Source organism: Balaenoptera physalus (genome assembly GCF_965194825.1).
Source record: "Balaenoptera physalus genome assembly, chromosome: 4".
NCBI classification, from domain to species: domain Eukaryota; kingdom Metazoa; phylum Chordata; class Mammalia; order Artiodactyla; family Balaenopteridae; genus Balaenoptera; species Balaenoptera physalus.
The window spans coordinates 12,678,615-12,692,228 of NC_138891.1; the positions used below are offsets into that span (position 1 = coordinate 12,678,615).

The 13,614-nt window shown below is 43.1% G+C and overlaps 1 protein-coding gene across 2 annotated transcripts in view; it reads right to left on the reverse strand.

The window, feature by feature from the left end:
* Positions 1–6,159: 6,159 nt before the first annotated feature.
* The window catches only part of CPNE4 (copine 4), a 629,469-nt gene continuing 622,014 nt past the window's right edge, over positions 6,160–13,614 (reverse strand). For both annotated transcript variants that reach the window (XM_082459307.1, XM_082459308.1), the window contains exons 15-16: positions 12,044–12,280; positions 6,160–7,616 (exon numbers count right to left, since the gene is read on the reverse strand). In XM_082459307.1, coding sequence (XP_082315433.1) covers positions 7,482–7,616; positions 12,044–12,280 — 372 coding nt within the window. In that variant the 3' untranslated portion in view covers positions 6,160–7,481. The remainder of the gene's footprint in view (positions 7,617–12,043; positions 12,281–13,614) is intronic.

Here is a 13,614-nt window from a genome sequence, read left to right on the forward strand (position 1 = left end):
TAAAGTGATCTTTTTTTATCCTGAAGTTTGTGGGGAGCCACTGGAGGATTTTAAGCAGGGCAGTGAGAGGCTTAGATTATAACCATCACTCTGGCAACAGTATGGAGAACAGATCTGAGGAAGACAATGTAGATTAGGAAAACCAGTTAGGAGGCTCTTTCATATCCCAGACAAGAGATGATGAAGACTTAAACTAAGTCAGGGCAATGGCTATAAAAAGAAGGATAAAAATGATGCTGATAATTATAATAGAAAGTGTTACAATGTGTTAAGTACTTGCCATATGCCAGGGGCCATGGGTGTTGTGCTGTGAAACTCAGATCTCCCCTTCAGGACTGAAGGACTTATTCACTCCAAACCACCCTTCTTCTTGAGGCAGCTTACATCACTGGCTGGTTGGTCTATGAGGGGGTATAAAGGCGTGGCCACCTTGCCCCAACTCGGGGTAACTTGGAAGGACTATGTTGCAACCCAACATCTCCTCTGCCCAGTAGTACCTCCTTCCCTTTCCTTCCACAGCTCATAATCCCAAGCATATTTCCTTAATAATGTTCTCTTAATAATCTACCTGCACAATAATCTCAGTCTCAGAGTTTGCTTCTTGGGAAACCCAACCTGCAACCCTAGACAGGGTTACACACATTATCTCACATCCTCAAGGAAACCTGTCAAAGTAGACATTATTCTCCCCATTCCATAGATGGGAAAGTTGAGGATCAGGGATATCATACAACTCTGAAGTAGCAAAGATTGGATTTGGATCCAGATTGTTCTGGCTGGAAAATACTAGGTATTTCCGCTGAACTGTGCTCAGTAGGAGGGCAGAGTGTCTAGAGCTATTGAGAAAGTAGAATTTTTTCTGGACTGATTTGAAGGTCAGTCTCATGTAGGGGGCAGGGAGGAGGAGGAGAATGAGAATGGTAGGCAGGCTTGCTGTTTCTTCTCACGTGTCCCCACCTCTTTCCCTGCAACACTCTTTTCCTTTCAATATTTAAGAGCATCTTCATGAGAAAGTCCTTAAATCTTGTGTGTCTTAATGTTAAGGCATGCATGGTATGTCTAACAGGATTCCAAAGTGCTAGAATCAGAGAGCAGCTCTGGGCTGGGAGCTCCTCTGGATGCAGAGACCATGTATCCTCTGCTTCCTTCACTCCTAACTCCCCCCTACATCCTCATCCCCACACCCAAGCTTAGTGCAGGTGGGTATTTAGCAAGTGCTGGAAAGACTGAAGAAACAAGGTATTCAAACAGATTTAGAGGATGCTCTCCTGGGCAGCAATTTGGAATCAGCAGGTATTTTTACCATCACCCTTGGCCTTGTCTGTATTCTCCTTCTGTCTCCATGGGCAAACTTTTTACACTTCTTGAACACTCCATGTTTCCTTTTAGAATCATCTGGCAATATCCTGCATTCCCTCTGGGGTAGGCAGAATGGCCACTCAAACATGTCCAAGCCCTAATCCCTGGAAGCTATAAACATGTTATATTCCATGACATCAGGGATGTTGCAGATGTCATTAAGGTTACAGATCTTTGTATAGTAAGTCCTGGATCACCTGGGTGGTTCAATGTGGTCACATGAACCTTGAAGGCAGAGAACTTTCTGTTGCTGGAGTCAGCGAGATGCTGCAGAAGAAGGAAGGGAGAGTCAATGTCTGAGAGGTGCTTGACCCACCAGTACTGGAGGGGCCATATGGAAAGCAGGGAAGGGAGGCTGGAGGCCTCTAGGAGTAAAGACCACTCCCCCCCCCCCACCCCCCGACCTCCCAGCTGACAGCCAATGAGGAAACAGGACCTCAATCTGAAGGAGCTGGGAAGCAGATTCTTTCCCAGGGCATTCCGCAAGGAATGCAGTCCCGCTGACATCTTGATTTCAGCCTTATGAGACTGAGAGAACCCAGCTGAGTCTCCCTAGACTTCTGACTTCAGGGAACTGTGCAGTACTGAATGTGTGCTGTTTTAAGCCACGGAGCTTGTGGTAATTTATTACGGAGAAATAGCGAACCAACAGCCCTCTTGTCAGGAGGTCTAGAGCAAGCAGTTCTCAAAGTGTGGTTCCCGAAGGTCCCTGAGACCCTTTCAGGAAGCCTGTGAGGTGAAAACTTTTTTTTACAATGACACTAAGATGTTATTTGCCTTTTTCACGTTGTCGACATTTGCACCAATAGTGCAAAAGCATCAGTGGGGAAAACTGCTCGTGTCTTGGCTCACGTCAAGGTGGCATCACTTTACCAGTGGTCATTCTATTTTCACCAGCACAACCTTGCAGGAAAGAACATGCAGTTTCACTTAAGGATGGTCTTAAGGAGCAGAAAAATTATTAGTTTTATTAAATCTCGACCCTTGAGCCCATGTCTTTTTCATATGCTGGGTGATCAAATCGAAGCACCAGAAAGCCCCTCTACCTCGAAGAAAAGCACGTGGGCCTTTTTGCTTCATGGAACACCATTTTAACTCGACAAAAGGCTGATACAGAAATTGGAGTTATTCAGACATGGGTATTCGGGAGATATTTTCTTGTAAATGAATGAAGTGAGCCTGCCACTTCAATAAAAACAACTGACAGTACATGTTTCCAATGATAGCATTTGAGCTTTCTAGCAAAGAATAGAATTTTGGAAAACCTGAGTCTGCCACTGGAATTTGACAGATTCTCAATACTTAGACTGTCTGATGAGATCAGCTGTGATATTATACAGCAGAAGAATATGATTTTATTTATGCTATAAACTGTGGAAGTATTTGGAACATATGAATAACTGAGTGGGTCATCATTTTCTGAATGACCAATGCATGATGTTGCAGAATCATGCATGGGTAAAGGAACCATGGAAAATGCCAGGAAGCATTTATTGATATGCTTCCATATTCAAAATTGCAACTAACCTTCAAGAAACTACCATTGGTTGAATTTTGTCGTGGTAAAAAGAAGAACTAGCACAATTATCTTAAAAATATTCCTCCCCTTACCAACTACATAGCCACGTAAGACTAGAGTTTCTTCATTGTACTTCAACCAAGACATCGTTTCACAACAGGTTGAATGCAGAAGCAGATGTAAGAATCCAGCTGGCTTTTGTTAAGCAAGACACAATGCAGCTTGTCTCACTGTTTTTTGGTTTTGAAAATACAGGTTTGGGCTTCCCTGGTGGCGCAGTGGTTGAGAATCTGCCTGCTAATGCAGGGGACACGGGTTCGAGCCCTGGTCTGGGAGGATCCCACATGCCGCGGAGCAACTAGGCCCGTGAGCCACAACTACTGAGCCTGCGCGTCTGGAGCATGTGCTCCGCAACAAGAGAGGCCACGATAGTGAGAGGCCCGCGCACCGCGATGAAGAGTGGCCCCCGCTTGCCGCAACTAGGGAAAGCCCTAGCACAGAAACGAAGACCCAACATAGCAATCAATCAATTAAAAAAAAAAAAAAGAACATCTTTAAAAAAAAAAATACAGGTTTTTCTAAAAACATTCTTATGTTAATATATAATTTGATATAAATGAATTAATAAATATATTATATAGTTTCAGTTTCAATTTAAAATACAGCAAATATCAATAGATGTAAACCACATAAATAAAATCTCTTTGGGGTCCTCAGGAGTTATCTACTGAGGCCTGTTGGAGGGCAGGCCACACATGCATATAACTCAGTAGTTCCGAATTTGCACTCCAGAGCCAACGGGAACCCAGAGGTATTTTTCATTTGACGCAGACACTTTAGCCCTTTTAGTATTTAAAACGATTGCTGAATTTTGAATGAGGTTTTTCTATTTACAAATTGGCAGGTTTTATGTGAAATATCACATTTTTCAATGGTCTTGAAAAACTGAACCGCCTGGCTGCACTGGGTCCATGGTCCTGCCTGGCCCCTGGAGCTGGGTGGAGCAGCCCTCCTCTTCACACTTGCCTTCCAGTTTTCCTCCATCCTCACCACACCCCTTACTTTACATCCCTCCCTTTAAACCTGTTCCTCCTCAGTTGTTCACATGGTGTCTCGGCTCCTGGAAGCATCTGTGTTTGAAATGTCTCATCTACATGGTCTCCTTGGTAGCAAGAAGCTGGGAAGACCTGGGTGTGTCTCGAGACTCTTCCACTGCTCCCAGCGGGATGTTATACATCATGAGATGCCAAAAGCCCACGAAAAAAAGATGAGATCACCAGATGAGACAGAGGTTTCTGAAATGGAGGCAAAGGTCATATTTTAAGGCTCATTCTTTCAAATATCTTAATAATCTGCTGCTGAATATGGCAAGTAGATGGGTAAGGTGCCAGGAGGGTAGCTGAAATGGGGATTATAAAATGAGTTTGTGCTCAAGAGCTAGAGTATCTGGTTCAAATCCTGGCTATGCCTTTTGATAGCTGTATGACCTTGGGTTAGTCACCCAAACTCTGTGTATTTAAGTTCCTTATCTGCAAAATGAGACTCATAATACTATCTACCTTCTGGGGCTGTTGGGAAAATTAAATGAGGTAGCCTGTGACAAGCACTTAGAACAGTGGCTGGTACAATGACTGTTAGTTATTATTTTTATTATTCTTTTGAGCTGGGCTTGAGTGGCCATGAAAAGGGAAGTTGACTGCCTTAAGGTTCTGCCAGAAAACCTGGACTCTATCCTTAGCACCCTATCTCCCAGACCCCAGGCATCCTGACATGAATGTAGTGGATTCCAAGAGATATTTGAGAATGACATGGTGTCTCATTTTGATTGACAGCCACATCCACTCAATCTACACCTGTTAAATCTACAGTGGATTTGGCAGGAGACCTAAATAGACATTTCTACAAGGAAGACATGCAGATGGCCAACAGGCACATGAAAAAATGCACAACATCACTAATCATTAGAGAAATGCAAATCAAAACTACAATGAGGTATCACCTCACTCTGGTCAGAATGGCCATCATCAAAAAGTCTACAAACAATAAATGCTGGAGAGGGTGTGGAGAAAAGATGAACCCTCCTACACTGTTGGTGGGAATGGAAATTGATGCAGCCACTATGGAGAACAGTGTGGAGGTTCCTCAATAAACTAAAAATAGAGCTACCATATGATCCAGCAATCCCACTCCTGGGCATATATCCAGAGAAAACCATTAAAACCATTAAAAGATACATACACACCAATTTCATTGCAGCACTATTTATGATAGCCAAGTCATGGAAGCAACCTAAGTGTCCATTAACAGACGAATGGATAAAGAAGATGTGGTACATATTTACACAATGGAATATTACTCAGCCATAGAAAGGAATGAAATAATGCCATTTGCAGCAACACGGATGGACCTAGGGATTATCATATTAAGTAAAGTAAGCCAGACAAAGAGAAATATCATGTGATATCACTTATATATGGAATCTAAAATATGATACAAATGAACTTATTTACAAAACACAAATAGACTCACAGACATAGAAAGCAAACTTCTGGTCACCAAAGGGGAAAGGGGGGCATGGAGGGATAAATTAGGAGGTTGGAATTAACAGATACACACTATTATATATAAAATAGATAACCAACAAGTACCTACTGTACAGCACAGGGGACTATATTCAATTTCCTGTAATAAACCATAATGGAAAAGAACATGAAAAAGGATATGTGTGTATATATATACACATATATATATATATATATATATATATATATATATATATATATGTATATGTATATATATATATAAAAAACTCAAACACTTTGCTGTACACCTAAAAGTAACACAACATTGTAAATCAACTATACTTCAATAAAAATTTTTAAAAATGAAAAAAAATCTACAGTGGATTTGATGTTGATCATGAGGCACATTAAGTCCATTCATTCGTTCTTTCATGCATTCACTCATTTGAGTAGTATTCCATTTATTCATTAAGCATCTATCTATTGAATAGTTATCTATTCATTAAACATATTGCTTACTATGTTCCTGGCACATAGGCATTGAAGCTCATGTCCTTGTTTTGGGTTAGAAACAACCACCAGCTATTTCTGATGAACAGGGTCTAAGTATTTTAATTCCTTGCCTGTTAAAAACCATGATCCACATGTTTCTATGGGACTGTGAAAGAGCTATTCCTAACCTGAGGCCAAGTCACTTACATGAACACTGTTCAGAAATTGCCTTGAAAAGAGAAACAAGACTATAAGTCTTAGAAAAAATTCCGTAAGTACCCAATTTATTCATAAAATAATACAGTTTAAATATTTATGATTTTTTTCAGTCATACATTTTACCATCATTCCCAAATGTGCTTTTGGCCAACATGTATTTGCAAGGTTAAGATCTATAGTTATACCACTGGAAATCATACAAGGCATTTAGTTTGCTTGTTAAATACTTCCCCCATCATGGAACAACAAACAGATCTATTTTGCCTTGTGATTTACTTTCCCATATCTCTGACCAAAAGTGGGCTCCACCTAGGGCCTTTTATGCTTGCAGAACACTTGTCCATTTCTCTTCAAGAAGACTATACAAGTGAAACATTCTTTTGGTTCAAGACTGGCTTGTTTATATCAAAACAAAACACCTCCACCCAAAACAATGATTCCAGGCATTTGTGTTGATGACTGAGTTCGCTCTCAGGAGCAATAAAAAGAGGCACAAAGAAGCCCTAGACTAAGCTTAAACATCAGCCTGGCGGGCCACCTCTCTGGAAAGCCATACCACATGGCTATTTGCTGTGGACAAGTTTCCACTGTCATGGGTCTATTGAAGACTCTTTGAGGTCATTCCTAGGGAGTGACATAAACATGGGGCCTGAATTGGCATCATCTGGGACTCAGAGCTGTAGGATCTTGGGCCCATGCAGACCTATTGCATCACAGTCAAAATTTAAACAAGATCCTCTGGTGATTTGTATACATGGGGAAGTCTGAGAGGTGCTGGATTGGGTGTCCCAGACCCACTTCAGGAAGACCACCTCTAGGTGGATAAGCCCCTTTTTCAGTGGAGAGACCATTCTCAGCAGGGAGGAATTATGGACGACAACTGCAAAAACAGCATGGTTTTTGTTTTTGTTTTTTTTATTTTAAACATGCAAAATACAGTCCATGCATCTGCCATTTTAAAAAGTCTCTCATCCTGTAGCAGATAAAACCAAATATGTTTTGGCTATCAACGTTCAAGAAATGTTTCAAAATGCTTTACAGTGTAAAGATAATAAGAAATTTAGCAAAATTTCAACAAACCTGTATAAAAAACAGATACAGATAACATTTTATATCAAGGCGACATGCTGTAATGTAAAGAGTAAGTTATAATTATCCGTGTTTCTTTGTAAAAAGTCTTTAACAATACAAGGGCTTAGCAGATCCAGGCCTCAGGGCTACACATGCAAAAAAAATTGTTAGTTAGTTAAAAATCACCAAAACATGCTATTTTTAAATGTGTACCTGTGTGTCTTTTTAAGTACAGGATAATAGAAGTATTAAGTATCAGCAGGAATAGTATTTGAGGACTCTGTAAAAGTGTGTAGACTTCATGGAGCCAGTGTCCGGGAAGAGTCATACATTTCTGATGAACATTTTGGCTTAATCCCTTTGCCATTGTAATAGTCCACGACTTGGTTTGGGACTTCAGCCAACACGCTCTTTGCCAGGGCAGCTGGAGATGCCTGCAGGGAAGAAGAAATCACAGTGACTTTGGCACCACGCCAAGGGAATCTGACCCAAATCAGCCTAAAAGACTTGAGTCCTGCTCTAAGCAGCTGGCCCCATTCATTCATTCATTCATTCACCATTCATTCTGTACTTGTCAGCATCTACTCCAAGCAAGAGTTGTCAGATTGTTGGAAAATGAACCTTTAATTTCATAATTATATTTTTTCATGTCTGTCTCAAAATATAAAACTATTCACATCTGAGGATGGGTGAACACTGGATGGCAGAAAGAACTGCCTTGCAGTTTTGTGTCTAATTTACATTCAAATCCAGACACCTATTTATGTTCCAGGAACGATGCGAGGGTTTATAGGGTCTATGATTCTTGCCATTAGGAAGTTACAGTCATGTGAGGGGAACCTGGTGGGGCAGAAATTAACCCTCCTATGAGGCAGAACATGATACATCCCACAGACCAGCAGATCACATCAATGGGAGCTTGTTAGAAATGTAAAATCTTAGACCCATCCCAGAGCTAATGAATCAGAATCTGCATTTTAACTTGATGCCTAGGTGATTCCTGTGCATATTGAAATTTGAGAAGCACTGCTCTAGGGAGTCACAGACACTGTGTGACCAGAGCACAAAAAAACAAGACTAAGGCATCTTGGAGGAAATCACAGCAGCCTTCCAAGAAGAGATGGCATTTACATTGGGTATATTTTAAAACAGGGAGAAGGAGAGGATTGGCATTTGATCATTCTAGGGACAGTGAGTCATCTGATGGGGCTCTAAAGGAAGTGCATGCATGTGTGTGTGTGTGTGTGTGTGTGTGTGTGTGTGTGTGTGTGTGTTAGGGATGCAGGATTGGTGGGGCATTCAGTTGGAAAATGAGCTTGTGGCCCGGTGATGGAGAGTCTTGAATACTGTGCTAATTTATGTAGCTTTTCTTATATCAGCATTATGGACTCACTGCAGGCCTTGGGGCAGAGGAAGGTAGAGGTTGATATTCTGCATGGACTCTGGACTCACACAGAGCTGGGGCCGGACCTCTGACCCTGGCACTCACTACTAACTCCCCAGCCACTGGGCAAGTAAGATTGCCTGAACCTCATTGTTAGCAATTACTGAAGAGGCTGAAAATTTGAAGCAGAGAGAAATGTTTGAGGTCCCTCTGGAAAAGTCCTGAAGGAAAGGGGTCTGGCCTAAATGCCAGATGACCAGGTTTCTAGCTCTTTCCTTCCTATGTGGCTTGTCACTCAGCCATTCAACTTTGCTATGCCCCGATATTCTGAGACAAGAAAGGAAAGAACAGGAATTCATTCTATCTCAGAGTATTTAGGAGGCTCAAAATGTAAAAGACACATACCTTAAAAACAATCTGAAAACACTGTGAGGAGTGTTTCTAAAGCGACTGCTCACATTTTGAAGATGCCATAGTATGTTGGACATTGGTATCCATGAATGCTCTTTTATTTTATAAATAACTGCTCAGGGTCGTGTGTTAGATCATGGCCCACTTTTACACTGGGGAAGACACAATAGTCATTTCCTCCCTTTTCTCTCTGATCATTGCTCACACAGAGTTTAGAAAGATAAAGACTTGACTTCCCAGTCTCCCTGGCATCTAGGGACGGCCATGTGACCCAATTTCATTGTTTGAGACCCAAGTGGGAGTTTCCTGGGGGGCGTTTCTTGGAGCTCTTTAACAGACATCACTGGCTCTGTTTCTCTTTCTGCTTCCTTTTTTCCTTGAACTAGAATATGATTCCTAGAGCTATGGCAACAATTTTATCATTGTGAGGGAATAACAAAAAGAATCTCTAAGTGCTGGTCCTGACACTATTGAATCATTGAAAAAACTAATGTCAGCAGCCACCAGCCCCTAACATCTAGCTACACGAGAAAAGTATATTTGTACTTATATAATCCAGGGTTTCTCAATTTTGGCACTATTGTTATTTTGATATATTGGATATATTTTATAATTCTTTGTGTGGGGACTGTCCTCTGCATCGTAGGATGCTTACCAGCATCCCTGGCCTTTACCCACTGGATGCAAGTAGCCATCAAAAATGTCTCCAGACATTGCCAAATGTCCCCTGGGGAGAAAAATCATCCTTGATTAAGAACCACTCATGTAATCCACTGTGAGATGGATTTGCTGTTATTTGAAGACAAAAATATTCCTGAACAGTATGTCAAGCAGAACTTGCTCAGATGATAAAAGTATTCTGTATTTACACTGTCCAACGTGGTAGCCACCAGACACGTGCTGTCACTGAGCCCTTGCAATGTGGTTAGTGTGACTAAAAACTGATTTTTAAATTTAATTTTAATGAATTTAAATTTAAATAACAACATGTGGCTCTTTGCTACTGTGTTGGACAGCACAGTTCCCAATGATTCTCCTGCCCTTTGCATATCTGTGCTGGTGGTTCTGGGGAGCAAGGAGGGCCTGGAGGTCCATTAACTTGGGATAAAGCAAGAAAATATGAAAGTAGCTGGCAAGAACAGTAATAAAAGCCACATTTATTAACCACCAACATGCACCAGGCGCTGTGCTGTGCGTTATATAAGCCCCACTTCTAATCTTCCAATGTGTGTGTTATTTGCCCTGTTTTACAGATGAAAGTCTGTGACACAGAGAGGTTAAGTAACTTGCCCCAAGCCACACAGCTCAGAGCCTCTGCCCTGTCCGAAGCTCTGAGTTACCATGCAGAGCAGAAAGAGAGAGGCGATTCATGGGTTCCTGGCTGTATGAAATGATATCAGTGCCTCACCTTGCGTTTTATTTATGGTTTATTGAATTCAGAATAGATTAGTTTGGATAATGAAACGGTTCTCAGAATCTAATTTGAAATTCAGGAAGCTAAGGCGGGTGCTAAACTCCTGGTACTCTGCTCTAGTGGACCACAGGGAGCTGGGGCCCTGGAGCAGAGGGACAGTGAGCGCGCCCCCTTCCTCGCGCTGATCAGGCACTTCCTTGTTGCAGGTGCCCCTCACCTCCCTGCCCAACCCCCAGGGTCTGTTCTCCTCATGTTCCAGCTCCAGCCGCTTCTCTGAAGTTTTGTAGCAACAGGGTGGCCCACCTCAATCGCCCATAGATCTCTTAGTGTGAGAGTTTTCTGCGGACACCTGTGTTCCAACTGGGCAGTTCTCCAGTAAATTCCTGGAGGCTGGGCCCCATGGCTCCTCATCTCACCGTGGTGCCAGTGCTAGCACACAGCAGGCACTCTGCGAGTGTGTGAGGGAGAGCAGGGGCTGGGTGGAGGCTGCAACAGTGCATGGCCCCGTGGCGTGTGTGTGTGTGTGTGTGTGTGTGTGTCTGTAGGGGGCGGGGAGAGGGTGGTTTGGAGAAGCTCTTGGACCCCTCTTCACTCAGGCAACGCTGTGGGTGGTGGTCAGTCCTGTGGTACTTCTGTCCAGCCGACAAGACAGGGCGGGACATCACAGTCTGGAAGAACACCCTCCTTCCACCTCAGGCACCATGCGAGCAAGTGGTTTCACTGATGAACACAACTGTGGGCGATTCAGCTCCAGCGCACCCTAACTTGAAGAGGATGCCCCATCTTGCTGTCCTGTGCAGACAACTTGGGAGCTTGGAAACCTCCCCTTGGGCAAGTTGAAGATGGGCTACGGTAGCAGAGTTGCCCGCTGTGAGTCACCCAGGCTCACTGCCCACACACTTGTGGGAGCTTTCACTGGGGCACGGAACGGAACAACACAGGGGGCTGTCTGTGACACAGCGGGGGAGGCTCTGCAGGGCTCTTCAGGGCCACCGCCATCCGAGAGGGAAACATTGTATGAATCAGAAAAGTTTTTTTTTATTTTTTTAAACCCTGTCGGTCATGAACCAGTTTTGATTCTGCCTTAGCAAACTTATTCCAGCATTTTCCCCTATTGACCCCAAACAACTGTTTAATATCATCCTTTAAACTAACTTTGTTATCTTGCTGGTTCCCTCATTAATGAATTAAATAAATCTTTGATGCTGCTTACTATATATTTATACAGGATTTAAGTTTCTATCATTTTGAAAACATACTTTGCCAAGGCAAACACAGACCTCTGCCAGGACACGTGGCTTGACAAGGAGAACCAAGGCTGAATTTCAGCTCCTCTTTGCTACTTCAGCCAGGCAACCTTGAGCAGGGAACAACCTGCCCAACTGTATATGGCAGTCCTGGGTACAATGGAGACCCTAAATTCTGTGGATGAGGCCAAGCTCCAATGAAATGTTGGCTACATAGTTAGCATGACTCCTCATCAATGACTCAGGTTATACTTCTTTCTCCAGCAAGCCAAGCTCTACATGTCCTGGGTGGGAGTCAGCCTGGCCCAGGCAGGGACAGCTGGCATTGCTTCACTAGGAACACTGGTGGAAAAATGGGGAGGGGGGCTTCTGCTCTCCCAGGGGAAGCCCCCGAGATATGCGTACGTGTTTGAAGTTCCTGAAGGGCACGAACTGGACGATGTCGCGAAGGACGGGCTCTCCCTTGGGCGACCTCAGAATCCCATCATCGCCGTCCAGCATCTGCATGTCACTGAAGTCTGCGTTGCCCACTCCCACGATGATGACCGACATGGGGAGGTGGGAGGCATGGACGATGGCCTCCCTCGTGTCGGCCATGTCTGTGATGACCCCGTCAGTCAGGATCAGCAGGATGAAGTATTGCTGCCATCAGTGGGACACCAAGAGATGATGGGGATGGAGAGGTGGGAGAGACAAGGACAAAGCCAGTTACACACTCCGGCGGCTCCAGTGCATACTGACCACAGCAAGTGACAACTGACTTTTCTTGAGTGCCCGTGTTGACAACCTTAAACACTGAAGACTTAGGATGAATGGAGCTTAAAGGCAGGCACAGTAATTGCAGGTTAATTCTAATAATCACCTTAGTGATGGTTACAAAGCACAGGGTGTAGACAGAGTAGCAGAAGAGTCAGGGGGCTGGCTTCAAAGCCTCTTGCTATGAGATGCTGGGAATTTTCCCTTAACTCCTCTGGGTCTCAGCCTCTTCAACTCTCAAATGACGGGTGGGACTAGATCATTCATACGGTCCTCTTCAGCTTGGAGATTTGCAAGAGTCTAAAGTCAAGCTGCCTAATATTTACAATAGCCACCAGCTCCATGTAACTATTGTGCCCTTGAAATGTGGCGAAAGCAATGGAGAAACAGAATTTTTAATTTTATTTCATTTGAATGAATTTAAATTTAACTTTAAAAAGTGGATACCCGATTGAGTTATTGGAAATCTTTTAAATACGTTTGGAACAACTATAAATATGTGAATCCACTTTCTCAGTTATCAATTTATAAAATCTATATAAGGATCAAGTATTTTCTACGGTAATTTAGCATCCAAATTGAGATGATGTGAGTATAAAATACACACTGGATTTTGAAGACTTAGTACAAAAAAGAGAATGTATAATATTTTATTAATAATTTTTTATATGGAATACCTCTTAAGATGATAATGTTTTAGTTATACTGGGTTAAATAAAATATATTGTTAAAATTAATTTCCCTGCTTCTATTCACTTTTTTAAATGTGGCTACTGGAGAATTTAAAATCGCTGCATGCCTCCCACTGTATTTCTAGTGGATGGCGCTGCACTAAAGCCCTGCTAGAAGAGGCAAGGGTCACAGTCTCTGCCTCTGAAGGCTGTGTGCCCTGGGCTAGTGTGTGGCCTGCAGGTGGCTGCCCTTCTCCAAGGATGTGGGCAGAAGACTCTTCCTGCTCTAAGTCCTGGTTGGACAGGCTGGTGGGTGACTCATCTGAGACGGAGATTGGAGAGAAGACTCCATGCTCATCAGCACAGGAAGGGCTTGGGAAGGGCTATGGGGTCTGGAGAGGGAAGGCCCAGTGGAGGACATCACTGTCCTTAGTCGTTAGAGGCATCATGACAGCCTCTCAGGTGAGAGGGGAGGGAAGGAGGTCACTGAGATGTTGCTCATGTCAAACCCAAAATAATTTCTAATGTAATCTTTGCAGTATGTTCAAC